The sequence below is a fragment of the Pelophylax lessonae genome, assembly GCF_965119305.1.
Source record: "Pelophylax lessonae genome assembly, chromosome: 1".
Lineage (NCBI taxonomy): Eukaryota > Metazoa > Chordata > Amphibia > Anura > Ranidae > Pelophylax > Pelophylax lessonae.
Window position 1 is genome coordinate 596565645 of NC_138768.1, and position 27008 is coordinate 596592652.

The 27008-nt window shown below is 41.2% G+C and overlaps 1 protein-coding gene across 1 annotated transcript in view; it reads right to left on the minus strand.

Annotated features, from left to right (window-relative positions):
- LOC309555864 (alcohol dehydrogenase 1-like) overlaps window positions 1-10796 on the minus strand; it is a 62610-nt gene extending 51814 nt beyond the window's left edge. The window contains exons 1-3 of the mRNA XM_082258032.1: window positions 10726-10796; window positions 6287-6388; window positions 4276-4417 (exon numbers count right to left, since the gene is read on the minus strand). Coding sequence (XP_082114158.1) covers window positions 4276-4417; window positions 6287-6388; window positions 10726-10743 — 262 coding nt within the window. The 5' untranslated portion in view covers window positions 10744-10796. The remainder of the gene's footprint in view (window positions 1-4275; window positions 4418-6286; window positions 6389-10725) is intronic.
- Between the last annotated feature and the right edge of the window lie 16212 nt (window positions 10797-27008).

The following is a 27008-nucleotide window of genomic DNA, read 5'->3' on the forward strand; positions in this document are numbered from 1 at the left end:
ACACAGCCGACCGTTCTTCTACCTGGAATGATCACAGAGCCCATGTGATCCTTCTATATAGGAACACAGGTCTCTGTGGTAATTTCACAAGCCACGCCCCCCACCGTTAGAAACACGCCCCTAGGTACACATTTAACCCCTTGATCACCCACAGTGTTAACCCCTTCCCTGCCAGTGTCATTATTACAGTAACTGCATGTTTTTAGCACTGATTACTGTAGTAATGTCACTGGTTCCCCCAAAAGTGTCAAAAATGTCAGTCAGGGGTCCGATCTGTCTGCCGCAATGACGCAGACCCGCAAAAAAATCGCAGATCGCCACCATTACTAGTAAAAAAAAAAAAAAAGATGACATAAATCTTTCCCGTAGTTAGTAGACGTGATAACCTTTGCGCAAACCAAACAAAATACGGTTATTGCGATTTTTTTTTACCAAAAATATGTAGCAGAAAACAAATTGGCCTAAAATGTTAAAAAAATTAGATTTTTTGATTTTCACCAGTGATCAAAATACCACCAAAAGAAAACTCTATTTGTAGGAAAAAAAGAACATCAATTTAATTTAGGTACAGCGTCGCACGACTGCACAATTGTCCATTAAAGTAACGCACTTCGCGAATCGCAAAATATGGCCTGGTCATTAAGGGGGCAAATCCTTCCGGTCCAGAAGTAGTTAGCTTGCCTCACCCACCAATGGGAGCGTGTCAGTTATAAAGCATAGTTTAGGCCCATAGCAACGGGCAGTTTTAAAATATTTAAATGTAATTGGTTCAATAAAGGTTACATGCTCATAACTGCTATGGCACGAACTACTAAATGAAAAACATCTGTGCAACAGCTGTCAGTCAGCGGTTAGCAGTAGAAGAAGACCCTTCCCACCTTCCCTCCCTTGTCGCGGTCCTAATTGTGTGGCACCTGTCCTTTTCTGCAAATGTAAGGGGAAAATGTCTGCTTTAAATGGTTATAACTTGAGCTTTGATGGCTGAGTTATCAGATATAGTTTTCAGATATATGTGTGTAAAATGAAATAAAAATCATTTGGTTTGGAGTGAAATTATTTGGTGATACGACAAGAATGCAAATGTGTGTTATGAAATTGGATTTTAAGATCAAATAATTAATTTATTGCCAATAATAAAGGGCTAATAATAAAGGGCCATAGCCAAGTTCAATCCATCAAAGGTACTTGTAGTGTATATCTTTAATTGTATTATTGAAGGGTATTATATGGATTAATGAAGTACTGTCTATGATCCCATAAAGTAGAAGCAGGTATATCCTTGTCTGCAGATCATCAAGTACTGCTTTATCTCTAGAAAGAAGATAAATGAGCAGCACAGGAGTGAAATCATTAAATCCAATTTCATATCTCCTGAGACAGTCACCGGCACACAGTACCTTAGCCACATCCCGCCCTGTCTATAGCAAAATGACAGCCAGATGATAGCTGTCCCATTCTGGCTTGACATCATATGATGTCCTTCAGAACAAGCAGCTCGTGGGGGCATGCAGCTCGACAATCTGTGGTGCAGTGTGTCGCTCCGACACACCGTATCCCCAATCAACCTATGATGTAGGCTCTTTATCATGTGATCAGTTGTGCCCAATCTGTGTTATCGCCATTCCTCTATTTACGCTGACAGCGCATGAGTAGAGGAGAGCCAATAAACGGTGCTGTGATTATCAGTGCAGCCCCATCAGTGATGCCTACCAGTGATGCCCACCAGTGTTGCCCACCAGTGATGAAAATTAGTGCCCATCAGTAATGACAAACAGTGACCATCAGTGATGCCTGCCAGTGCCTCCTCATCAGTGCGGCCTATCAGTGCCGCCCATCATTGCCTAGCAGTGCCACCCATCAGTGCCACCTATCAGTTCACATCAGTGCCATCTATGAGTGCCCAATCATTGGCAACTATCATTGCCCATAAGGGCTGCTTATCAGTGCCCCCTAGCAGTGTTGTCCATCAGTGTCCATCAGTGCTGCATATCAGTGTCGCCTATCAGTGCCCAACAGTGCTGCATATCAGTGCCACCTATCAGTGCAATCAGTGTTGAATATTAGTGGCGCCTCATCAGTGCCCGTCAGTGCAGCCTTATCAGTGCACATCAGTGAAAAAACGTACTTTTCTACAAAATGTTATAACAGAAACAAAGAAAAACCTTTTTTTTTTTCAAAATGTTCTGTCTTTTCTTCATTTGTTTACCAAAAATAAAAAGATATCACCAAAAAAAGCTCTATCTGTTTTAAAAACAAACTGTAAAAATGTTGTTTGGGTACAGTGTTGCATGACCGCGCAATTGTCATTCGAAGTGTGACAGCGCTGAAAGCTAAAATCTGGACTGGGCAGGAAGGGGGTGAAAGTGCCCTGTATTAAAGTGGTTAGGGTGGCCATGCATGTATCAAATTTGATACAATGCTCAAAGAAGTGCCTTATCATCTATGAAAATATCAAACAATGCAACAGTATTATTCTGTATATTGCAATCAGCTGAAAATATCAATCTAAAAAAGAAACTGAGTTCAAAATGCAAAATTATCGTTTAATTGATCTCAGTTATGATCTCTTTTTCAGACACATGTTAATATGTGTTTGATCAATGAGAAGCAGTGGAAACAATTCTGCTGTACAGTCAATAGTCTTGGAAGAATAAAACTGGATCAAAAACACACTAAATTGATAAAATATAGAATCTTTGGTTTGTGATTTTTATTCAAATCAATCATTATCAATTTAACCTGGAGAGGGGTTTCCAATAAAACTGAGCTCATATACTTTCCATTAACAGTTCTAAGGGAAAGTCAGCCATATTAGCTGATTTCTAGATATACCATAAGGGTCCTTTCACACAGCATGGTCCGTTTTTTCCGTTCAGTCACTTTTTTTTTTAAACGGACACGGATGCACTTTTGTAGGGTCCGTTCCATATGTCTGTTTTTCATCCATCCATTTGCGGATGAAAAACAGACATAATGTATGTCTATGGGATTACGGACGTTAGCGGATTGACATCCGCTGACATCCGATTTTGCGTCCGTTCCGTTTTTTAAACGGAAGAAAAATAGGGTTCTCTTCCATCTCAAAAATGTAACTGAATGGAATGGACGCAAAACGTATGTCAGCGGATGGTCATCTGCTAACGTCCGCAATCCCAAAGACATACATTATGCCTGTTTTTCAATCCTCAAACGGATGGAAGGAAAAACGGACATATGGACTGCCCGTGTGAAAGGACCCTAAGGCCCCTTTCACACATACGGTCCGTTTGACCGTTTTTCATCCATTTGTTGACGGATGGAAAACAGACTTCAATGCATCTCTATGTAAAAGCGGATGACAACAAATGATCATCTGTTAACATCCGTTTTCATCCACTTCTGTCAATCAATGTCTGTTTTTTGGAACCGATGAATGCCCTATTTTTCATCCGTCAAAAAAAACGGACAAACGGTCTGTTTTTCATCCGTTTTTGCATTGGTAGTGGATGTAAAAAAAACGGATGAAAAACAGATGAAAAACGGATGAAAAAATGGATAAAAAACTGATACATTTTGACGTGACTGAACTGATGAACTGAACGGACCTTATGTGTGAAAAGGGGCCTTTGTGTTTTCATCTATAGCATAGCTGTCAGCTCACCTGGGAAACTTGAAAGACATCCAATTTTAAAAGCCTTCTCTGGAGTCTACCAGCAGCCTAAATAACAAGTCACTATCTGGGAGAGGATCTGCTTTTTCCAAAGACTCTGGAGATCGGTATCCATAGACTGCACTGGGAAGGAGGTGATGTCACCCCACAGGTGTAATTGGGAGGAGCCAAATGCTGAGGGTGCAGAAAGCACTCAAAACATAAGGCTCAGTGTATCCTACTCTTTTTATGTGCCTGAAAAGGTGATAATGGTGAACAATGGCACAGGAACAGCATAGTGTAAAGGGCACCCCAAAATTTTGATCTGCACTACTGACCATGTGATGTCTGAACTCTAAGGACCTAGGAGTGGTCTTCCCAAAATAACAGGCAGTATTCGTTCTCCAGTACGAACCACTCACTAATCACCCTAGAATATTTTTTCTAGGTTGACATCTACATTCAGTATATACAAATCTACAAGACAATAGGTACTGTGTGTGCAATTGCTTAGTTGAAAAGCTAGCATAAGTAAAATTAATGAAACTCGGGTTGTGGGTGAAAGTCCAAGCATGGTTTGTTAGTTCTGGATGCAAAAAAGGTGCCTAGTAACAAAGAAAAAAAAAAGGTTGTTAAAATTAAAATACCTGGTTTTAAATTGGTTACACCTTTTCCAACACTTTCAATTATTCCAGCTCCCTCATGACCAAAGATAGCCGGAAACTGTATATTAGCTAGAGTACCATGGATTGCATGGTCATCTGTGCGACATATTCCTGTGCTCACCATCTGAAGATTTTAAAAAGAACAGGTAACTGTTTATTCTAAAGTTGTTTGATGTTGACTATACATTTCTGATGTAATAAAGACTGTTAAAAATGTATACACAAAAAATGATTGCTTAAACCCACATGTGCATTACTTTTCCTTTATACTGGCTTTTGAAAATAACATATTCAAACCTTTAGGGCAGGAGTCTCCAAACTTTTTAAACAAAGGGCCAGTTTACTGTCTTTCAGACTTTAGGAGGGCCAGTGGGAGTAGAAAATGCTTTGGGCTTATTAGTCAGTGGGAGTAAAAAAAATACATTGCAACTGTGGTCAGGAGGAGGAATAGCGCCCCATGGTTGGTATCAGTGGAAGGAAGAGTGCCCCATCATTGGTTTTATTGGGAGGAATAATGTCCTATTGTTGGTGGCAGTCAAAGAAATAATGCTTATCGTTGGCATCAGTGGAAGGAATAGTACCCCATGATTGTTTTCAGTGGCAGGAATTGTGCCCCATCATTGGTGTCAGTGAAAGGAATAGTGCCCCATCATTGCTCCCAGTGGGAGCGATAGTGCCCCATCATTGGTTTCAGTGGCAGGAATAGTGATCCATCATTGGTGTCAGTGGAAGGAATAGTGTCCCATCACTGGTGTCAGTGGGAAGGATAGTGCCCCATCACAGGTGTCAGTGGGAGGGATAGGGTTCCTACATTTATATCAATGGAAGGAAGTATGGCCCATTACTGGTGCCAGTGGAAGGAATGGGGCCCCACTGTTGACATCAATGAAACGAATTATGCCTACTGTTGGTGTCGGTGGAAATAATGATGCTTCATTGTTGGTGTCAGGAGGAGGAAATAATTCCTTTAATCAATGAGGTAAATAGTGCCCCAAGGGCCGCATAAAGGCAAGCAAAGGGTCATACTCAGCTGTTGGGCCACAGTTTGGAAACCACTGCTTTAGAGCATATGGCTCGCAGACCTGCTTTAAATGGGTTGCCACACTAGGCACATTTACCACATCTCTTGCCCTGTGCCTCAAATGAGGATGCTGTTGCTGCCTGCTTTAATTTTTCTCATCAACTATGGAAATAGAGAGTACAGGCAAAGCAGTGGCATGAACAGCATGCGTGCACCTGGCATAGTGCTGGCGGCTGTGAAGGATGTGACAGCAGAGGAAGTACAGCCTTAGGGGTGTTTGGTGGCAGGTGGTGCATTGTCAGGTTGCTGGGAGACAGGGAGGTGTAGTGCCCTGGGTGCCGAGAGGCAGGGAGCTGAAGGAGTGCAGGTGAGCTCAAAGGTGAAATGCTGTAGGGGTGCAGAGGTGAGTGGGGTACAAAGAGTGCAGAGGTGAAAAATGGAGAAGGGCTACAAGGGTTGCAGAGCTGAGTGGTGCACAAGGGATGCAGGGGTACGAAGATGTGCGGGGGACAAGGAGTGCAGAGGTGAACTGTGTACAAAGGGTGCAGGACGTGCAGAGGTGAGTGGTGGACAAAGAGGGAGTACATAGGAAAACAGTGATTGAAGGGTGCCAGTCCTTAAATTATTTCAGCTAGAAGGTGGAGCTTTTACTCTTCATTTTACATGTTTGCCTGTATCTCTTTACCTCCTGTTGAAAAACACCAGTATAAATTGTGTAAAGCTTGGCTTGCCAAGTTTCTTAAAAAAATAATATAAAAAATTATTAAACTTATATACTGTATATATATATATTTTTTTTTTAATAGCCTTGTGGTGACCATAATCCTAATATCAGTACAGATTTGTTTTTTTTGTTTTTTCAATCTTTTTACTGTCATTTTTCTGGTACAGATTTGTTTCATGTAGTTTTCCACAGTACATATAAAGATTTGTAAATAGTTGGAAGACAACAGATATAAAAAAAAGTTTCACCTTTATCCGAACTTCATCTGCTTGTGGTGGTTGTACTTCGATCTCCTCAATCGCCAACGGCTGACTTGCGGCCCAGGCCACAGCAGCTTTGCATTTTATAACCTATATACAAAATAAAAGTGCAGCTAAGTACAGATGCTGTGTTATGGTACTGTCAAGCATTACGGCAGTGCTGTAAACCAATCCAACCCAATCAGATTTTGCTGATAATATATATTCTGCATAACATATTTTGATAAATAAAGAGGTAATTTCTAATTGGTTTGCGAGAAAGATTGCATGTTTCACACACCCATTGCTCTTTGCACTACCTTACTGAAGTATCTAACATTGAAATGTGAACTGTTATACAATGAAAAAGAACTCTATACAGTCATTGAATAAGTGCAGCCCTACCAGACAGAAGAGAGAAATTGGTGACCAATCATTGATGAGCTTCTACTCTCTCCTTCTCTCAGAATGTTTCTTAGTAACTTACCCTCATTGCTGCAAATTATAGTCCCATAGTGCCATTGATAAGGGATATCAGGCCAAATTGGGTCAGCAGGTGGGCATTGACGTGACAGGTAGGGTGTATAGGGCTCCATAATTTTTAATGGTGGTCCTGGTCACATAACATCCCTCCTCATGACTGGGTAACATTGTATCAGTGTGGAGAATTTCACCCTCCTGCCACCACACTTGTTTAGACCTACATGGTTCTTATTTCCTAAGAATTAAAGAGGTTGTAAAGTCAGAAAGTTTTTTTATCTTAATGCATTCTATGCATTAAGATAAAAAGCCTTCTATGTGCAGCAGCCTCCCCAGCACCCCCTAATACTATCCAGCAATGTCCATGAGTGCCTCAGCCATCTGGGACACTGCCCGCTCCTGTCACTCAAACACAGTTAGCCAATCAGGAGAAAGAGGGGGCGTGGCCGAATGGCAGCTCTGTGTCTAAATGGACACACGGAGCTGCAGCTCGGCTCAGGTGCCCGCATAGAAAGCTGCTTGCTGCGGGGGCACTCAACAGGAAGGAGGGGCCAGAAGCTCCAGCCAGGGACCCAAGAAGAGGAGGATCTGGGCTGCTCTGTACAAAACCAACTGTGCAGAGGAGGTATGTATGACATGTTTGCTATTTTAACCTCCCTGGTGGTATGATTCTTTTGGATTTTAGGTGCTGAAAGCAGTACCATTATTTTGCATGTAATTCTTGTGAATGAGCAGCCCAAACCAACTGTATACATTTATATATATATATATATATATATATATATATATATATGTACACATATATTATATATGTATACATATTATATATATATATATATATATATATATATATACATAAAAAGTACAGTAAAACTGCAAGAAAGGGCACTGGGGGGCAAACTAATGTGATTTTTTTTATTTTGAATTGCATCAGTGTGTTTGGTGTGTTTAACATTTGAATTTGCCACCGGTTCCTACCCCCTGCGAACGTCACGTCGCAGGAGACGGAAGCCGAGGCACGGAGACGATCGGGAGGAAGAACCGCCGCTAGACACCGCCGGGACACATCGCTGGATCCCGGTGACAAGGTAAGTAACCCTGCTTACAGGATCCAGCAATGCTTCTGGCGGTACCCCGAGTGTGGCTCGGGGGTTACCGCTTTTGGCTCTGAAGTTTAACCCCAAGCCAAGCTCGGGAATGCCGCTAAGAAGGTTAATAGAAAAAAATAAGACTTTACAATCACTTTAAATGTCTGCAAGCCCTAATTAACTTGGGTACTAAATGAATGGCACCTCAAACCTTAATATCATAATCATCCCTTCATACTAGTGACAGCAGAAAAATACCAAGTGGTCCATCATGGCATCATGGTCCATTGAGTTTGCCTAATTTTTTTTTTAGATGTCAGGACCTGGATCACCTGCAGGTGGCACTGTGGTTCCCAAAGAGGAAGATCGTAATTCTGGTATCCACAGGAGGGTGTATCCCAGGAGCCTGAAGATCTAAAAAAATCAGCCTGCAAATAATGCTGGTCACTTTGAAGGTATTTAGTCCCTCCTCTACTATGACCCTTTGCTTCAGTGTTTTGCTTGATAGATTGTTCTTGCTGACTTATCCTGAACCTAGATCCTGCTCCTACTCCTGCCCTGTATTTGTACCTTGTATCCTGCTGCCTTGTACCTGCTCCCCTTAATCCAGATTCCCAGTGCTGGTTCCACTTCCAGATTTGAACCTCCATTATACCCTGTTAATCCTTGTTCCCCTTTTGTCGGTTACTTAGGTTGCTAGTTGGGTCTTTTGACACTTGGTTTATGGTTCACTTAATGCTTCAAGTTTGCTGTGAAAGTTGTTTGCTGGTGTTTGGATGTGTTATGTTTCACTCTTAACAAACTTGGTTAAATCATGTATAGCATGGTCTCAGTTTTGTAAGTGTAGCTACGCAGATCTGGCCATCCCTGCTGCTGGTATCCCTGACATTATAGTTATATATATATATATATATATATATATATATATATATACAGTATGTGCTTAGTTCAAAGTTCATGACAGGGGTTTATAACCCATTTTAAGTTCTTGATGTCTCTCTCTCTGATATGTTTTATTACTTAGACTTTTCAGCTTTTCTGTTGCCTGTCTCTGGATCTGTTCTGTCTTATCAATATCATTTTGTAAATGACCTATACATTAGGTCTAACTTAGCTCTTTAATGTGTTGAGGTAAAATGCAGATTAGCCATCAAAAGAGTTCTAGAGATATCTCTTAATTTCTAAATTGAAACCCTGAAATCATTAACTGGTGTTTATAGGATGATATACATCCTTTTCTTTAGAATTTTGTTAAGTTGTGACCTATGTGTAAGAGAGATGGATATATATTGGTCCACGTTTTGTATATCTTAAGTCTTAACAGCCTGTATTTGCACTTCAATGTATATGCCCACTGTTAGGGCATCTGTTGGGTAAAAGGGAGAGAAAGGGTTTTTCTGCGCTTTTGAAATTGTTGTTTTTTTATTTAAAATTATGTAAAACTCTCAATAAAAATTTGATTTTTTAAAAAATGAACTTAAAATCTTTAAGGGGAACCAATCAGGACCACCTTCCTCTTGCTGATGATCCCTCTAGTGATCCATCCCAGAGTTCTATTCACTTTCCCCACTGCTTGGTCACAATGTTTACTCATTTTGCAAGCATCTGAATTAAGTACCCCCAAATCTTTCTATTCTGTAGTGCTGGCCAACACTGTATGACCAATCTTTCAGCAATGCCAAATCATGTTCTATGTTAGAGACACCATGAAATATATCAACCCTACTGCGTACATTGTTGTCATCAGCAAAAAGACATACCATACCCACCAAGCTTTTAGTTATACTGAATCACTTACAAGAGATTGAACAGGCAAGGACCTAATACAGAGCCTTGTGGTACACCACTAGTGACTGGGCTCTGTTCTGAGTGAGCCCCATTTACAACCACACTCTGATATCTATCATTTAGCCAACTATCCACTGAAGCACCCAAGGGTTAAGTCCTAATTTGTGTAACATTTATCTTAGATTTTTACATGGAACTAAAATCAATTACTTTGCTGAAATCAAGCCAAGCTATGTCCACAGCACCATCCTGATGCAACATATTAGTAATATAGTCAAACAATGTAATCAGATTAGTCTGACATGATCTTCCCTCAGTAAAGCCATGCTGCTTTGGGTCCAGCCAGTTGTGGTTTTAGGTGATCAATAATCTCTCTTTTTAGGAGTGATTTCATTAACTTGACTACAACTGATGTTAAACTTACTGGTCTGTCAGTTTAACTGCAGCATATGTTGAGATCTTTGGAACCATATACAATATATCCCTGTGGTGACACTAGAGACCATGGAGAATTGTGTTTGTACAGTGTATATTGCTTGTTCAGCAATGGAGTGTCAAACTTATCTATTGCCATCAGATTGTGTTTTTTGGCAAACAATTTAAAGAAAAAGTATTGTCTTGATGACTATAGTCAGTACCACTATAGTCTTACCTTATTTTTTTTTTAGAAATAAGTTTGATTTAAATTATATTATTAATGTGTTGGTATAACCTTATTACTGCGAATAGTTTGTGATCATATATTATGTACATAGGAACTATATATATATATATAGTTGTCACCAGAACAGGAAGTGAGGGGACATCTTCCAATAGGGACACCTGTGACAATTGTCTAAGCTATTCTCCTAAATAAAATATTACTCAACTGGACACAGAGCCAAAACACTTAGGGTTGTTGCAAAGCCTTGAATTAATATATACTTTACAATAAACTCTGAAATAACCTGAAATGCATGTTTAATCATGTTTACCAAGAAGTAAAGATTTTGATCCTGTGTTACAATTTGGAATATTACTTGCAACAATAAAGTTTAAGATAATAATGATTCATTTTTAAGGTACTTATGTACTGAGTCTGAAAACTCTTACCTTTCCTGTAGTACTCATTGTTATAATGCTATCTTCTCTTTAGCACATAAATGGTTAGCCAGCTTTTCTTGGGCATGAAATCCAATGCCACTTTTTTGGGCCAAGTACTTTGGACTATGCAAGTTAATTTTTAACTGTTTTGAAACATTTTATTTGACCTGTTTAGGGCATCGCCAATTAAAGTGGAACTGCTGTGGTTAGGAAGTTAAATGTAGAAATATACACACAGTGGAAAATAAATTATATATTGGCGTTAATCACCAACAGTACCTGCGCAAATGGTAAAATAAAATAAATTGTGCCGTGTAAATTCTACACAAAATTTATTAAATTAATCATAAAGTGCAACATATAGGCGTGAACCATATAAAAAGAGCTGCAGCTGAATCGTAAAAACATAAGAATGGTATAAATACACCTATGGAGGTGTACAGAGCCGCGCTCATCTAAGGTGCACTAAGTGTAAAATAATCATTTATATTGTGAACCATTGAAGATAATAATAAATAAATATAACAAAATCGCTATTATCAGTTAATAAATATAAAGTGCATTAACGATAGTGAATATAAAGTGCAGCAGCAATGAGTGAAGAAATCACATATAAAGTCCCATGCACCAACAGGCTTCAGTGCAGTCTCTAAAGGATTCTTCCACACATAAACAGGTCTTCAATCCCTTCACCACATAGACACCCAATGTGTGAAAAGGCTTACCAGAAAGCACCGACCCCTTAATTATAGGGGGTCAGTGTAGGCAGAATGATAATCATCAGAAGCCAATAATTCCAGAGTAGATTTGAGCCCTCCTGGAGGATCCAACTTACAATCGCCAATATGCTGCTATACTTCAGAATCTTTAGCCAGCCCCACATTCCTCAGCAGTATAAAATAAAGGAATGGCCAATATGGTGAAGTACGTACTGGCAATATTTATTTGAATAAGGTAGATACACTTACATTTAAACAGGAATAAACAGGCATTGGATCAAACAAATGCTGGGGATATCGGGTGGCGCTTCCACATCTCAATGCGTCTCATCCGGTCCCAGAAATTACATGGCAGTGTGATTGCACTCCTAGAGTCCCGACTGGTTTCGATAGCACGCAGGCCGTCGTTGTCAAGGGTCATAGCTATGAAAGTCTCCTTCCTAAAACTGGCATCCTTCAATGTTTCCTTCATACCCCATGTAGACCAAAGACTGTATTATGTTGTCTCTCCACCACTGTGTTATAGATGTAGCACCCTCCCAGGAAGGTGCTAGGTAACCTATGGGGGAGACATTAAAATACAAATAAATATAGAAAATTTCCGCGCTAGTGTAATGAGTGGAAAAATAAGAGTATCAGCAGCCAACACAAAATCAACTAACAGTGACTCTAAAGAACAATATAACATAAAAGTGTAGTGCTAAAAGTATCAATATTCACAAAAAATGATAAAAAGGTGTCCAAATGAATGAAAACCAATATTCACAGTATTGTGTATAGAAAAGAAAGTGTCCAAATGAATAAGTCCCAAAAAAGCTGGTGTAGGGTAAAAAATAAATCCGCATGCACAATATTCCAAGGGGGGATTCTTTCCCATGACACCAAGGGTATGTGAAGGAGGGGAACACCTCTGTGATTGGATATAGTAAGCAGTTTACCAGATTTCCGTGGCTGCTCAGATTAATGAGTCAGCCTCTCCCAGCTAATAATCAAACCACTGAAGGTCAGATGTTACGTGATTACTTTTCCAAATAGAAGGAACCGCTTCTCGAGATGCGTGGAGGAATCGATATATTGAAAGGATATATGGGATTGTCACTCCTCAGTGTTTTTCATCGGTCATAAGTGAATATGTGGAGAAAAAAGCGAGGCCCAGAGCGTAATCCCGTACAAACTTGTAATAATATTTATTAAAAAGACATACTCACAATGTACCAATGTACCAGCCACGGAAATCTGGTAAGCTGCTTACTATATCCAATCACAGAGGTGTTCCCTTCCTTCGCATACCCTTGGTGTCACGGGAAAGAATCCCCCCTTGGAATATTGTGCATGCAGATTTATTTTTTACCCTACACCAGCTTTTTTGGGACTTATTCATTTGGACACTTTCTTTTCTATACACAATACTGTGAATATTGGTTTTCATTCATTTGGACACCTTTTTATCATTTTTTGTGAATATTGATACTTTTAGCGCTACACTTTTATGTTATATGGGGGAGACATTGTCTGCTTATCAGCAGGGTCCCATTTGTTCAGCTAGGCTGTCATGTGTTCTCAGGTGTGACTGTTGAGATGGGGAGTCTCCCCACTAAATCCAATGAGGGCAGTAGTGGGATTCAAAAATTTTAGTAACCAGTTCCGACTTTCAATGCAGAATGACCAGCATGCCCCCTTTCAATGCACAGTGACAAGCGTGCCCCCCTTCAATGCACAGTGGCCAGCGTGCCCCCTTTCAATGCACAGTGACCAGCGTGCCCCCTTTCAATGCAGAGAGATAAGCGTGCCCCCTTTCAATGCACAGTGACCAGCGTGCCCCCCTTTCAATGCACAGTGACCAGCGTGCCCCCTTTCAATGCACAGAGACCAGCGTGTCCCCTTTCAATGCAGAGATCATCGTGCTCGTGCCCCCCTTTCAATGCAGAGACCAGCATGCGGCGTGCCCCCTTCAATGCAGAGATCATCATTCGTGCCCCCCCTCAATGCAGAGATCATCATTCATGCCCCCTTTCGAAGCAGAGACCAGCGTGCGGTGTCATGGCGTGCCCCCTTCAATGCAGAGAGAGACCACCATACTGCGTGCCCCCTTCAATGCAAAGATCATCATTCATGCCTATTTCAATGCAGAGACCACCATGCTGCGTGCCCCCTTTCAATGCAGAGACCAGGCCAGCGTGCTGCGTGCGTGCCCCCTTCAATGCAGACATCATCGTGCCCCCTTCAATGCACAGTGAACAGCGTGCCAACTTGCCAAGCCCCCAGACCAGACCAGGCCAGTGTGCTGCGTGCGTGCCCCCTTCAATGCAGACATCATCATGCCCCCTTCAATGCAGAGTGAACAGCGTGCCAACTTGCCAAGCCCCCAGACCAGACCAGCATGCTGCCTGCATGCCCCCTTCAATGCAGACATCATCGTTCGTGCCCCCTTCAATGCAGAGTGAACAGTGTGCCAACTTGCCAAGCCCCCAGACCAGTGACTTACCTGTTGTAGACTTGTAGGCAGCGGCTTCTGCTCTTCAGTCCCTGCGTCTCCTCGAGTCCTCCCGCGTCCCGCCTCCTCCTGGCCAATGGCATTGGCCGAGGAGGAGGAGGATCCGTGTGACAATAGCAAATTTTCATTCGCTATTGTCACACAGTGGGTGAGCTCGGGGCGCACAATGCTCTGCTCCCCTGGTCCACTCTTTCCTTTCCTACTAGAGCCAATAGGCAGGGAGTCAGGGACTGTCTGGGAGGCGGCAGCCTGCAGGAGAAATGGGTGATGTCACTGGTTGCTAGACGCTAAGCGGCTCTAGCCTAGCAACCAGTGACTGTGTGTGGGTTTTTGGCCGCCTCCCTGCAGAGAGACAGCGCCGACAGGGGAGGGAGCAGCAGAGCGGTCATCAGGAGAGTGTTTTTTTACAGATCATGGTCAAATTCAAACTCATGGTTCTGCGAACTTGGAAAAAGTTAGTAACTGGTTCTATGGAACTGGTGCGAACCGGCTGAATCCCACCACTGAATGATTCAATGGCTCTCATTGGACAGTGGAGGAAACCTGACCAATAGCACACCAGGGCTTGTATCCATCCCAGAGGGCATATAATGCCGCAATGTATCCTGGGATGGGGTATAAGTCTGAGAGGAGCACATGACAGATTGTCTTTGGCGGGAAGCAGAGTCCCAGGAGGGAGGTGACGGCTGTCTCTCCTCCTGTCAGCAGAGAACGGGTGTCCTAGGCATGTCTGAATCTTTGTTTTCTGGATGCATAAACCAGCCGACCCCTTGTGTTCATGTGGTGTGCCGTGCTCCCTACAGTAGCCAATCATCCAAATATGTTTCTATGACAGCACTGATGCTTGAGTGCAAATCATATTTAGCTATTATGACAACCTGAACACTGTGACACACATCTAAATTTGGTTCATATAGAATCTAATGTCACATTGACAATCATATGACTGGAAGACCGGGAATCTTTTGATTATCTGGTTGCATAACTTAACCTTCACTTACAATGCAACAGCTGCAATCCCTCAGGTGGCTATTTTCTTTGTAACTTATTAGGTGTTCTTGCCTATGGCAAGTACACTTACTATTCTTTCACATATATATTATTCTTATTATAGTGAAAGCCTATGGGAAAATTTGGCACCCTCAACTCCTCCCACAGTTTTTACACTACATAGACAAGTAATTTACTGAAATGAGTGGATCATCCCCGATCACGTTGCTATTATGTTTTGGAAGCTTTTGACAAATGGTTTGCGAAATATCGTCATTTTTCTGGCAAAATTTGGCAAAATTGGCCCCATAGGAATGAATGGCGGAATGTTCAAAGCTAGAGTGGGGCCTGAAAATAGTTAGGGGGTGAGCAAAGAAATCTTGCCACAATTTCTAAACTGCTGCCACTCCCTCATTTTTAAGGCCACCTACACAAATGTTACATCAAAACTTTCGCCTATCCCTGCTGCCACTTAACATGTCCACATCTAAGCCATAGCCCTGATAGTTTTTACACTATGACTGTTTGTTTCCAACTCATGCCGTCCATTGACATTCATTGAATCTGCACTCAAACCATCTCAAATTTCAAGGCCGTTTTCTAACCTCTCACTGTGCCTTCAGTTTTAATGTTTCATAGATATACTATACAACAAAATGTTGGCCGGGGTCTTGCGATTCCTGCAGTATACGTCTCTAAGCTGTGAAATTTAGAGCTTTTACACTAGAGCCATATGAAAATGGCCACCTCCAACTTTGGTAAGTTGCCCCATAAGAATGAATGGCGGAATGTTCTGGAATGTTCAAAACTAGACCGTTTGTTTCCAACTGCCAAAATTTCTTAACTGCTGCCACTCACACACACACACACACCACACACCACACACCACACACACACATACACCACACACACCACACACACACACATACACCACACACACCACACACCACACACCCCCACACACACACCCCACACACACACCCTCACACACACACACACACGCCCACACCACACTTAAACAGACACACACACCACTTAAACACACACACACACACACCACACACTACACACCACACACACACACCACACAAACTGCTGCCACTCCCAAACACACATAGTTACTCCGCCCACTCCAGCTAGAGACTACCGGTGGTGGCAGGAACACTTCACACAATTTCCCCGGAAATTGTACGTTTTCTAGTTACAAATGTAGTGCTGAGTTGATTCAGTTTGATGAGTTTTCAAAATTTTCGGTCTTTTTTTTTTATTTGTTTAGCAAAAAAGAAAAAATCCAGAGGTGATCAAATACCACCAAAAGAAAGCTCTATTTGTAGGAAATGAATGATAAAAATTTCATATGGGTACAGTGTTGCATGACCGCACAATTATCATTCAAAATGTGACAGAGCTAAAAGCTGAAAATTGGCCTGAGCAGGAAGGGGGTGAAAGTGCACTGTATTGAAATGGTTAAAGTAAACATTGGATACTGGATATGAAACTGCAACAAACTTTGATCTTCTGATTGTCTACATCTACAGCAAAATATTATCAGTTTGGTGAATACTTGATGTGTTTGAAATATATGAAGCACCATAGGATGTTGGGGTTGCTAGGATGTTGGGTAAAATTAGTTCTTTTTGACTCCTCTATAATCATTGGAGCAGTTTTTGATTGCTTTGGGCTGTTCTGGATCTCATAGGCTGCAGGTATGATTCTTTCCCTCTGCATTCTAGTGAGCAAGAAAGTCAAATGAGCAGCCTGAATATTTATTGTGCTCCAGAAAATCCCTGGGGAAGTGTGCCCAGTAGGTGGCTGAAGGGGCTGATAAATAGTCTGAGCCTTAGAACTGCAGGGGCTTCCCATTGAAGGTATTCCACCCATCCATAAGTTCTACAAGCAATACATATTTAAAAGACAACCCCTAGACTGATTGATGAGCTGGAGTAAATTAATTGTTGTTGTGTGCCTTGCACTGTTTTTGGGAAAAACCTGTGGAAACTACTGCAGCCTCTCAGGGGTAGCTATATATATATATATATATATATATATATGCAGTATATATATATATATACAGTGGGTACGGAAAGTATTCAGACCCCCTTAAATTTTTCACTCTTTGTTATATTGCAGCCATTTGCTAAAATCATTTAAGTTCATTCTTCTTCCTCATGAATGTACACATAGCACCCCATACTGACAGAAAAACACAGAATTGTTGACATTGTTGCAGATTTATTAAAAAAGAAAAACTGAAATATCACATGGTCCTAAGTATTCAGACCCTTTGCTCAGTATTTAGTAGAAGCCCCCTTTTGATCTAATACAGCCAGGAGTCTTTTTGGGAAAGATGCAACAAGTCTTTCACACCTGGATTTGGGGATCCTCTGCCATTCCTCCTTGCAGATACTCTCCAGTTCTGTCAGGTTGGATGGTAAACGTTGGTGGACAGCCATTTTTAGGTCTCTCCAGAGATGCTCAATTGGGTTTAAGTCAGGGCTCTGGCTGAGCCATTCAAGAACAGTCACGGAGTTGTTGTGAAGCCACTCCTTCGTTATTTTAGCTGTGTGCTTAGGGTCATTGTCTTGTTGGAAGGTAAAACTTCGGCCCAGTCTGAGGTCCAGAGCACTCTGGAGAAGGTTTTTGTCCAGGATATCCCTGTACTTGGCCGCATTCATCTTTCCCTCGATTGCAACCAGTCGTCCTGTCCCTGCAGTTGAAAAACACCCCCACAGCATGATGCTGCCACCACCATGCTTCACTGTTGGGACTGTATTGGACAGATGATGAGCAGTGCCTGGTTTTCTCCACACATACCGCTTAGAATTAAGGCCAAAAAGTTCTATTTTGGTCTCATCAGACCAGAGAATCTTATTTCTCACCATCTTGGAGTCCTTCAGGTGTTTTTTAGCAAACTCCATGCGGGCTTTCATGTGTCTTACACTGAGGAGAGGCTTCCGTCGGGCCACTCTGCCATAAAGCCCTGACTGGTGGAGGGCTGCAGTGATGGTTGACTTTCTACAACTTTCTCCCATCTCCTGACTGCATCTCTGGAGCTCAGCCACAGTGATCTTTGGGTTCTTCTTTACCTCTCTCACCAAGGCTCTTCTCCCCCGATAGCTCAGTTTGGCCGGACGGCCAGCTCTAGGAAGGGTTCTGGTCGTCCCAAACGTCTTCCATTTGAGGATTATGGAGGCCACTGTGCTCTTAGGAACCTTAAGTGCAGCAGAAATCTTTTTGTAACCTTGGCCAGATCTGTGCCTTGCCACAATTCTGTCTCTGAGCTCTTCAGGCAGTTCCTTTGACCTCATGATTCTCATTTGCTCTGACATGCATTGTGATCTGGAAGGTCTTATATAGACAGGTGTGTGGCTTTCCTAATCAAGTCCAATCAGTATAATCAAACACAGCTGGAATCAAATGAAGGTGTAGAACCATCTCAAGGATGATCAGAAGAAATGGAAAGCACCGGAGTTAAATATATGAGTGTCACAGCAAAGGGTCTGAATACTTAGGACCATGTGATATTTCAGTTTTTCTTTTTTAATAAATCTGCAACAATGTCCACAATTCTGTGTTTTTTCTGTCAGTATGGGGTGCTATGTGTACATTCATGAGGAAGAAGAATGAACTTAAATGATTTTAGCAAATGGCTGCAATATAACAAAGAGTGAAAAATTTAAGGGGGTCTGAATACTTTCCGTACCCACTGTATATATATACAGTATATATAAATATATACATCTGCGTGTTTTTTTGCAACGCGTTCTAAGATCTTTAAGCTGCCAGTTTGTATTTTTCAACTTGAAAAATCAACCCAAGTAATTTCAGCACTACATCTGTTGTACTGGAGGACTGTTATGTTTATTTTTGTATATATTATAGAGGAAACAAACAAATAGAGCACAAACAGCATAGTCTATTGGAGTCTTTCAAACAGGTATTTCTTGTTTTTTTCTTCAAAATAAGAATGTATTAAATATGTATTTGGACTGATATAATGAGATCCATGACTCTTTCATCATTTCATACTAATCTCTAACATTGTATATTGGCTATGTTCTTCTAAATATCTTGGATTTTATAGCTGAGTTGGTACACATTTTACAAACTGTAGTGACTAGGGTATTGTGCATTAAGTGCTCTCAGAGAGTACTTTTCCTAGAGTGGCTCATATTGGGTATTAAGATAAAAAATGCAGCATATTACCATTGAAGGAATACCAAAATAACATAAATGTCAGTATAAATGTATACTACATCAAAACAAAACTGGACTTTGCCCATGCAGGGAGAAGCAGCAGGTTTCTATTATTACTTCCATCTCTAACAGCTTATACTAACATTTTCTTTTCTCCTCCACCAACCTCTTTAAGGTGTAACATGTTCCAGCAATGCCCTCTTGCCCCCCCCCTCACCACCCTGTGACTGTGACGGGATTCTTCTCCCCTCCAACCCCTTTCAGATTTGAAATTCGCATGGTTGTGCAGAAGCTCTGCCCACACAGCCACATCATTAATTTACAGGGATTTGTGAAGGCATAAACTACAAGTCACATCTGCCACCACGGCAGATGGTCTTTTAATTTCCATAGACTGTGAGCATGCTGATCAGCATGCTCCTAGTTTATTCACTCCTCCTCTAGCTTTTAAAGAGAAAGCATGTACAGAGAAATGGGCAGAAAGCTGGAGGGAGAGTGTGCAGAAGCCTGACATTGCACCCGTGATGCACTGGTTCACTGATCGCAGGGGCAAAGCTTTGCAGCTTTTCTGCAAAATGATGTGCATTTGTTATTTTTCCTTGAAAGGTGAACTTATCCTTTAATTTATGTTGAAAGTGTTCGGTAGGAGAAGGAGAAAAGAGTAAGTGCACTCAATGTCCAATTAGTTGTAAAGTCAGAAGATTTTTTATTTTAATGTGTTCTATGCATTAGGATAAAAAACCTTCTGTGTTCAATAGCCCCCCTCAGCCCCCCTAATACTCAACTGAGCCCATCGCTATCTAGCAATGTTGAAGAAGTGCCTCGATTGCCCGAGACTCTCCCTCCTGATTGGCTGAGACAGCAGTGCAGCGCCAATGGCTCTCGCTGCTGTCAATTAAATTCAGAGAGCCAATCAGGAGAGAGAGAGGGCAGGGCTGGGCCAGCATGGCTCCATGTCTGAATGGGCACAGGGAGCTGTAGATCGGCTTAGGTGCCCCCATAGCAAGCTGCTTGCTTTTGGGGCACTCAACGGGAGGGAGGGAGGGGCCAGGAGAGCTGAGGAAGTACCTGAGAGGAGAAGGATCTGGGCCATTCTGTGTAAAACCAACTGCACAGAGGAGATAAGTATAACATGTTTCTATTTTTAACCAAAAAAAAAATGAGACTTTACAATAACTTTAACCTTTATAGAGCACCAGTAGCTTTATGATGAAATATAAATGTCTCAATTACATAGAATCATAAAACATTGGTGTCATAATTATTATAATTATTTTAAACCTTACCCACTACCAATTGCCTTGAATGCCTGGGAGCAACCATTTCAAATAATTTTGTCCCCCAATTACTAAGCCTGGTTTGACTGCATATTTTAAATTCATTATTTTTTATATGGGCCTTACGTATACAGGCTTTACAAGTAGATAAGTCCTGTGCTAAAATACCTTCAGCATTCTTAGATTTTGATAATATCACATGAACATGAAAGGTATTAACAATATCTAAATCATAAGTACATACAGACCCACTGTCTGTGTATATATTTGGCACAACAATACCTATGATAATATACCTACAAACTCACCGTATGAGCATATATCTTACAAAACAATTAATAAAAATAAAAGTATAGCCGCAAATCAGAAGGCAAAAAATATACCAGCCAACATTATCTGTCATTATAAAAATGTGGGTATATGTATTTTGTAAGTTCCCACCTTTGCTGCCCCTATTGTAATCTGTTTTTATACCTTTCCAGCAGTCTCCATCTCGCTTGGCTTTTTCTCCAGTGTTCTGTACTGACAATAGTTTTCCTTTTGTACAAGTACAAATTAAACTTCCCACTTCCCTCCCCTAAGTAGCTATATGTCTAGCACTCCCTCCCAGGATCTCACCTTGCGAGGAATGCAAAAAAGCAACTATGCATTTTCCAGGTAAAATTGCAGCACAATGTTATTTAGTTGTAATCCGTGTTAGCTGGAAGATATAAGACTGCAGTTAATTTCTGTACAATAAAGAGCAACCTCAAGCCATAAATAATAGTAGTGATCTGTGGATGCCACCCAAGAAGCATTGTAACTGTGCTAATATTAGAACTTTGTACCATATTTTTTTTAAGTTGTAAGGCTTAAGGGTCTATTCACACCAGGTGCAGACTGCGTTGTGTGGCTATTCCAGCGCAGTCCCACCACAAACAAGGCAAAATGCCCTGCCTGCTATGTGCCTGGTTTATATCACTGCATTGAGGTTGTGTGGGCAGTGTTTGTGGGTGAAAAAAAGGAATGACAGGCCATACTTGGCAGCCAATACAACTTCATTTTACTGTGACATTTCAATTAAGCTGGTTAAAAAAAAGAAAAACTGAACAATGAGATCAGTGCATTGCCATTGCAGTGATTCCACTGCACTGAGCAACAACCAAAAAAATAAGGTGAACGAACCACCTTTCTCCTGCACTCAGATAACAAGGCTCCCCGATTGCTCTTTTCACAGGACTTTACAAATGGCGTCTCGGATGGCTAAGGTCTTGCTGCCCTAAAGGACTTGGGTAGTCCAACAGTACTGCAAATAAAAAACACAAAAAAGGGCGCACCGACCTAGCGCATTATCCTCACTAATGGCTTTATTGTTAAAACATAAAAAATGGCTACTCACAAACATAGGTGAAAATCAATCATATCGAACTCAAGAACTTGAGTATCAGGAGTAGTCCATACGATTGTTCATAGTCCTATTTGGATGACAGTTGACGCGTTTTGAGGCGTATGCCTCGAAACGTGTCAGCCATCATCCAAATAGGACTATGGACAATCGTATGGACTACTCCTCATACTCAAGTTCTTGAGTTTGATATGACTGATTTTCACCTATGTTTGTGAGTAGCCACTGAACAACAACCACTGCATTGCAACATAGCGGCTGGTGTGAATTATCCTTAAAAGGCTTTTAGCCTGGATTTATTTCTTGAGCATACAGTATATTTCTGCATGATTTACCTTATTTCTTTCAAAATTACAAATCAATCTATGTACTGTTTCTACACAAACAACTGCAAAGAGAACACAGGCGCCACTCTAAGTGTAGTAGGAAAGGTTTATTAAGGGTAAAAATCATACACAACGGTACTCACAAACGGGCAAATGAAAGGAGTATGAAGTGTTCATAATATAATGATCCGTCCGTCTGGTATAGTGGTTCAGGATGGCTCGAGCGGTCACAGCTGGTCAGCGAAAGCCGGTGGTAGTCGGCGCTTCCTGGTGTCCGGAACGCACAGAGACACTCTCTTGACGTCACTTCCCAGGTGACGTATAGGTGCATGTGACATGTTTGCAGAGCATGCGCTCCTTCCTCAGGCCTCACAGGCCCCACACCGGCTTTTTCTGACCAGCTGTGACCGCTCGAGCCATCCTGAACGACTATACCGGTCGCACGGATCATTATATTATGAACACTTCATGCTCCTTCCATTTGCCCGTTTGTGAGTACCGTTGTGTATGATTTTTACCCTTAATTAACCTTTCCTACTACACTTAGAGTGGCGCCTGTGTTCTCTTTGCAGCTGCTTTCAAGTCCCTTCTTACTTGCCACCAGAGCAGCCCTTAGTATACATGAGGAATATATATGGACTCTCACATGGACTACTTTATATATTTGATATAGATTGATATCCTGCATTTAGCTTTTTAGCGTGGAAACTGTTGGTCTTATACTCTTTTTTCTTGCGCCGGTATTTATGTTTTTTTCTGTTATTGTTTCTACACAAAGTTTTGGTGTATATTAAAGTGAAATTGTAAATGTTGCGATACCCACATAGGAGCCATTGATTTTAACTGGTTCTTCCCCAAACAGTGAAGAGGCTACCAGTCACACAGGCAACAGTCCATTCACTCTGGCTCCATTAAACAGGGGATGTCTTTTTAAGATTTATTGCTTGTAGAACTGTAACAGGAGAGGGGTTGGGGTGGTATGGTATGCTCCAAAAAATGTTGTCTTGTAACAGGAGGACACACTTCATTAGATTATACTTCTTTAAACAGTCTTTTAAGCCAGGAAACAAGGGGAAGGCCAAAACTGAGACCTTTTAAGAGCAGTCTCAAAGAAAACTACCACTGGCACCCCAAAAGTAGAACAGCACACAGTCACTAGAATCCTGAGCTCAGGTCAATACTCACAATGTCCCAGGGCAGCTACACACCTTCCAGCTTTCACCAGGCACATTTCAGTGTTCAACACAGACTAGTATAAATCATAAAAATGTTTCTGCGCTAAGTAAAAAATTGTAAAAAAATTAAAGAAAAAGCTGCAAACACAGACCTGAAGAACAAAGACCAAATACAATATATAAACAAATAGTGTTGCGCTAGCAAGTGAAAATTAAGTGACTAAAAATCATCTGATTAGAATCAATGGTGAAAAAAAGGGGTATAAAAACCACACCTGTGAAAAAAAATATACAAAATATATGTACCAATATGTAAAACTAAAAAGTCTTAATATAAAAGTCTTTAGGTACAAAAGAGAAAGGAAGAGGTGAATTCCAGATGAAAGGAACCGCAAGTCCCAGCAGTGATGGTAAATCTTTTAAAGTGCTTCTGTTAACTGGCACCCGTGATCAAGGAGATGTATAATAGGCTGCTTACCAGATATACATGGTCATCTACTCTCATAGATAGACCACATAGGCCTATAATCTGTGGGGACTGAAGAGGCGTGACAGGCATGTGCGCCTCTATTCTGTTGCTTGCCACCATTTTCTAGTTTGACCTGTGTGACGCCATTTTAGTACAACTCTGACTTCTTTGAGTTATTTCATTATATATTGTTAAAGTTGCTTTAAGGCTTTAGTTACAAGAACACTGAGACCCATAAATCACCCCAATGTCCTAACACTTTAGCTCTGTATCCTGTCCATATCGCACATTCACTTCCTCTTTTGTTATACTAAGCTATAGGGTCTAGACAAGGCATATTTTGCAATATCCAACGAACATTTACTGTATTAACCCATTGTTTAGCTTCTTGAGAGCTCTCTCCCCCCTCCCAACTCTGTTTCCTGTGCATTTTCTTCTGTATAAGAATTACCCCGCTCTTAAATAAACTTAAGAATGCTTTTGACCTGTACACTGTCTGCATGTGTCTCTTCCACGGAACAAAGCATTCTTCCAGAGCTCTGCCTCCTTTACACAGAACAGAACTGGACTTTGCTATAAGTCAGAGACTTATATATATTTTTTAGGTGAGCATAAGAAAAATCAACTACAGATTGGGGGCTCATCCGGGATCGGAGAGAGAGAGGTCACTGTTAGTGATTTGGTCAATCCCATCCCCACTATAGTTAAGTCTAATCTGTTCTATGTAAGAGCGGAGCCTCCGGAAGAGTCCTTTGCCACTGAAATAAACACAAGTAGTCTGCGTGTGGTACAAAGGACTTCTCATCTGTTTAACCGGTTGCCAACCGCCGCACGACTATGTACTGCGGCGGTCAGCCCCGGCCAGGCAGAGTGACGTATGGATACGTCACTCGCCTGTCACTGACTTGCGAGCCTATTGCGGGCGGGCGCACGCCCGCCGAGGCGCGCGCCCGCCTCGGCTCGTTCACAGACAAGTCAGTGCGTGTGTCCGGCGGACTCGATGTCCGCCGGTCACACTACGATCGCTCCTGTGAAGGGAGAAAGGCGGAGCGGCTTATGTAAACAAGCCGCCCGTCATTCTCCCTGGTGTAAAAATGAAGATCAGACAATTCTACTATGTAGAACTGTTGATCTTTGTTTTTACACCAATAGCAATGTCCCTGCACAGTTAGAAACACGCCCCTAGGACACACTTAACCCCTCCCTGTCCAATAAAGTTAACCCCTTCCCTGCCAGTGTCATTTTTGCAGTAACAGTGCATATGTATAGCACTGATTACTGCAGTAATGTCACTGGTACCCCCAAAAGTATCAAAAATGTCAGTCAAGGGTCCGATCTGTCCGCCGCAATGTCGCAGTACCGCAAACAAAATCGCAGATCGCCGCCATTACTCGTTAAAAAAAAACCCACCAAAAATGACAAAAATCTTTCCCTTTGTTAGTAAACGCGATAACTTTGGCGCAAACCAATCAAAATACGCTTTTTGCGATTTTTCTTTACCAAACATATGTAGCGTAAAACAATTTGGCCGAAAATGTTAAAAAATTTGGATTTTTACATTTTTTTGGGGGGGAATTTCATATAAAAAAATGTGAAAAATATTGTTATTTTTGCAAAAATTACGCTCTTTTTTTGTTTATAGCGCATGATCAAAAAATTGCACAGGTGATCAAATACCACCAAAAGAAAGCTCTGTTTGTGGGAAAAAAAGGACGTGAAATTCGTTTAGGTACAGCGTCGCACGACCGCGCAATTGTCCGTCAAAGTCACGCAGTAAAAAATCGCAGAAAAAAACCCTGGTCTTTTAGCAGCCAAATCCTCCGGGGCTTAAGTGGTTAATACATATCCAGAGATCTTTATACAAAGAATACAGGATGCACAGTAAAAGGGGGGGTGTCTAGGGTACATTCCTTATAAGGGGGTATAAACTAATCAATTTCTAGCTATAGGAAATCCATTTACAGGCATTAACATATTAAGTAGATTCTATTGGTTAATAAAGAAAGCTTAGACATTTCTGATCTCATCCTCATAAAGAGGAACTAAACTATAAGGCGACAGTATTCTACAGGAAACATGATATTATAATTAGAACATGCTTATAATGTCAATTGCGAGATACGTGCAGAATGGAGTTTAAACACATAGATATACAAAATGGATACTAAATGGATACTAAAGATGGAGGACCATGTCCCACGCTCCTACAATCCCCTCTAAAAAAATCATAATTTCATATGCATGATTTTTCTTCCTATCATTTATACGGTATCATCAGAGGACACAAAGGTCTCTCTGGAAAGGGATAGCAGGTTAGGCGACAATGTCCTTGGCTTCCATAGTATAATCAAATAAGGACCTAATCCTGCCCACCTAAATGGTAGACTTAGCCTTCTTGGCTTTATAAAACTTTACATATTCCTGATAATCAAAAGGGGTTTGGGTTTGTTGGATCAGCACACCTTGTCTAGCTGTTAGAAATGTGTCAACATGTTCAGCATCTCTGTTAAAGTACAAACTTACATAAGATCCCCCTCTGCTAGCTGAGTCTGGGTTCTTTGTGGTTTTAGCGATTAGGCACATAATAAGCTTAAAACATGCATATAAAAATAATAGAAAAAGTAAAATCATCACAATCATCATAGCAATGTCCTTTAACCAGGAAAACACTCCTCCAAACCCAAAACCCCCCATACTTGCAAAGGGGTCCCAGTGAAAACGGTCTTTGGGCAATATATTCTTGTAGGAATTTACTCTGTATTGTGACCACAAGCTGGTCAAATATTCTTTGCATATTCTGGGAGAAATTCTGGTAATTACTCATTATAGTCTTATTTAAACTAGGACTTGATATGTCAAACAGAGAACATGATTTTTTCAATGGGACTTGGCAGGAAGTAATAATAAAAATTTACTTTTTGCAAATGGAAGGGTTAACACGTGTGTTATTTCCTAGGCTGAAACACCAAATGTTAAAAAATTTGGATTTTTACATTTTTTTGGGGGGGAATTTCATATAAAAAAATGTGAAAAATATTGTTATTTTTGCAAAAATTACGCTCTTTTTTTGTTTATAGCGCATGATCAAAAAATTGCACAGGTGATCAAATACCACCAAAAGAAAGCTCTGTTTGTGGGAAAAAAAGGACGTGAAATTCGTTTAGGTACAGCGTCGCACGACCGCGCAATTGTCCGTCAAAGTCACGCAGTAAAAAATCGCAGAAAAAAACCCTGGTCTTTTAGCAGCCAAATCCTCCGGGG